The 1,411-nt window shown below is 66.2% G+C and overlaps 1 protein-coding gene across 1 annotated transcript in view; it reads right to left on the reverse strand.

Moving 5' to 3' along the window:
* The window catches only part of ZNF710 (zinc finger protein 710), a 5,035-nt gene that overhangs the window by 2,828 nt on the left and 796 nt on the right, over positions 1-1,411 (reverse strand). Inside the window, exon 2 of the mRNA XM_009321501.1 lies at positions 793-1,409. Coding sequence (XP_009319776.1) covers positions 793-1,409 — 617 coding nt within the window. The remainder of the gene's footprint in view (positions 1-792; positions 1,410-1,411) is intronic.

The raw sequence follows: 1,411 nt of genomic DNA on the forward strand, positions 1-1,411 counted from the left end.
CGGGGGGGGCGACCCGCGGGGGGGGGGGGGGTGGGAGGGGGCGCCGCCGTACGGCAGGCCGACCCGGCACGGGTACGTTCAAGGGCCCCGCACAAGCCCGGCAGCGTGTGGGAGGTGGGCTGCGGGGAGCATGGCTGGACAGGCTCTGTAAGACCCAGCTCTGCTCTCTGGCTCAGGCCAATTGCTCCCTCTTGAAAGAACCCCTGGAAAAGGGCAAACCCCTTGCTCACAGCCCGCCAGGAAGGGCTGCGGCAGCACCTGTCCAGGGTCCCCCAAGTCACCTTGCCGCAGCACCTGCAGTAGGCCTGAACCCCCCTCCCTGAGGATGGAAGCCCCCGAGGAAGAAAGGAGGCCGGGCAGCCCCAGGGCCCCTGCCCGTAACGATGCCCTTTCACTGCTAATCAATGACGCCTGCAAACCCCTTGCTCACAGCCCGCCAGGAAGGGCTGCGGCAGCACCTGTCCAGGGTCCCCCAAGTCACCTTGCCGCAGCACCTGCAGTAGGCCTGAACCCCCCTCCCTGAGGATGGAAGCCCCCGAGGAAGAAAGGAGGCCGGGCAGCCCCAGGGCCCCTGCCCGTAACGATGCCCTTTCACTGCTAATCAATGACGCCTAGCGAATGCCAATCATGGGTGCCTCTGCCCACCCGCACCACCCATCTCCCAGGGCTGGACAGGACTCTGGGGCACTGGGACACCCCTCTCCCCCAGCACCTGCATCCAGAGCCAGCACACCTCCTCCGGGCATAGCAAGGGCAGCACCCCTTGGGTGCCCAACACGCCCCGGCCCCTACCTTGTGCGTGAGGGAGTGCTGCTTGAGGTGGTGGATCTGGCTGAACTCCATCCCGCACTCGGTGCAGACAAAGGGCCGGACGTTCTGGTGCTTCAGCATGTGGTTCTGCAGCTGGCTGCGGTAGTGGAAGGACTTGCTGCACTCCAGGCACTGGTACAGCGTGGGGCCCTGGTGCGTGGAGAGGTGCCGCTTCAGCTGGGTGAGCGTGGAGAAGTCCAGCCCGCACTCCACGCAGACGTGGCAGCGGCCGCTCTCGTGCTTCACCTCGTGCGCCTTCAGCTCGCTGGGGTAGGCGAAGCCCCGGCCGCAGAAGCGGCAGCTGTAGGGCTTGATGTCGGTGTGCAGCAGCATGTGCCGCTTCAGGTGGCTGGTCTGGGTGAAGGCCTTGCTGCACACCTCGCACTTGTGGGGCCGCGTGCCCTGGTGGGTCAGCAGGTGGGTCTGCAGGTGGCTGGGCTGCTTGAAGAGCTTGTTGCAGTGCGGGCAGGAGTGGGGCTTGATGCCGTTGTGGCCCAGGATGTGGGTCACCAGGTTGTACTTGGACGTGTAGGACTTCTCGCACATGCGGCACTGCCAGCGCTTCTGGCCCTCCCCCGCCTCCACCAGGTAGGAGTCATCG

Source organism: Pygoscelis adeliae, unplaced genomic scaffold (assembly GCF_000699105.1).
Source record: "Pygoscelis adeliae isolate BGI_AS28 unplaced genomic scaffold, ASM69910v1 Scaffold13, whole genome shotgun sequence".
Classification (NCBI taxonomy): Eukaryota; Metazoa; Chordata; class Aves; order Sphenisciformes; family Spheniscidae; genus Pygoscelis; species Pygoscelis adeliae.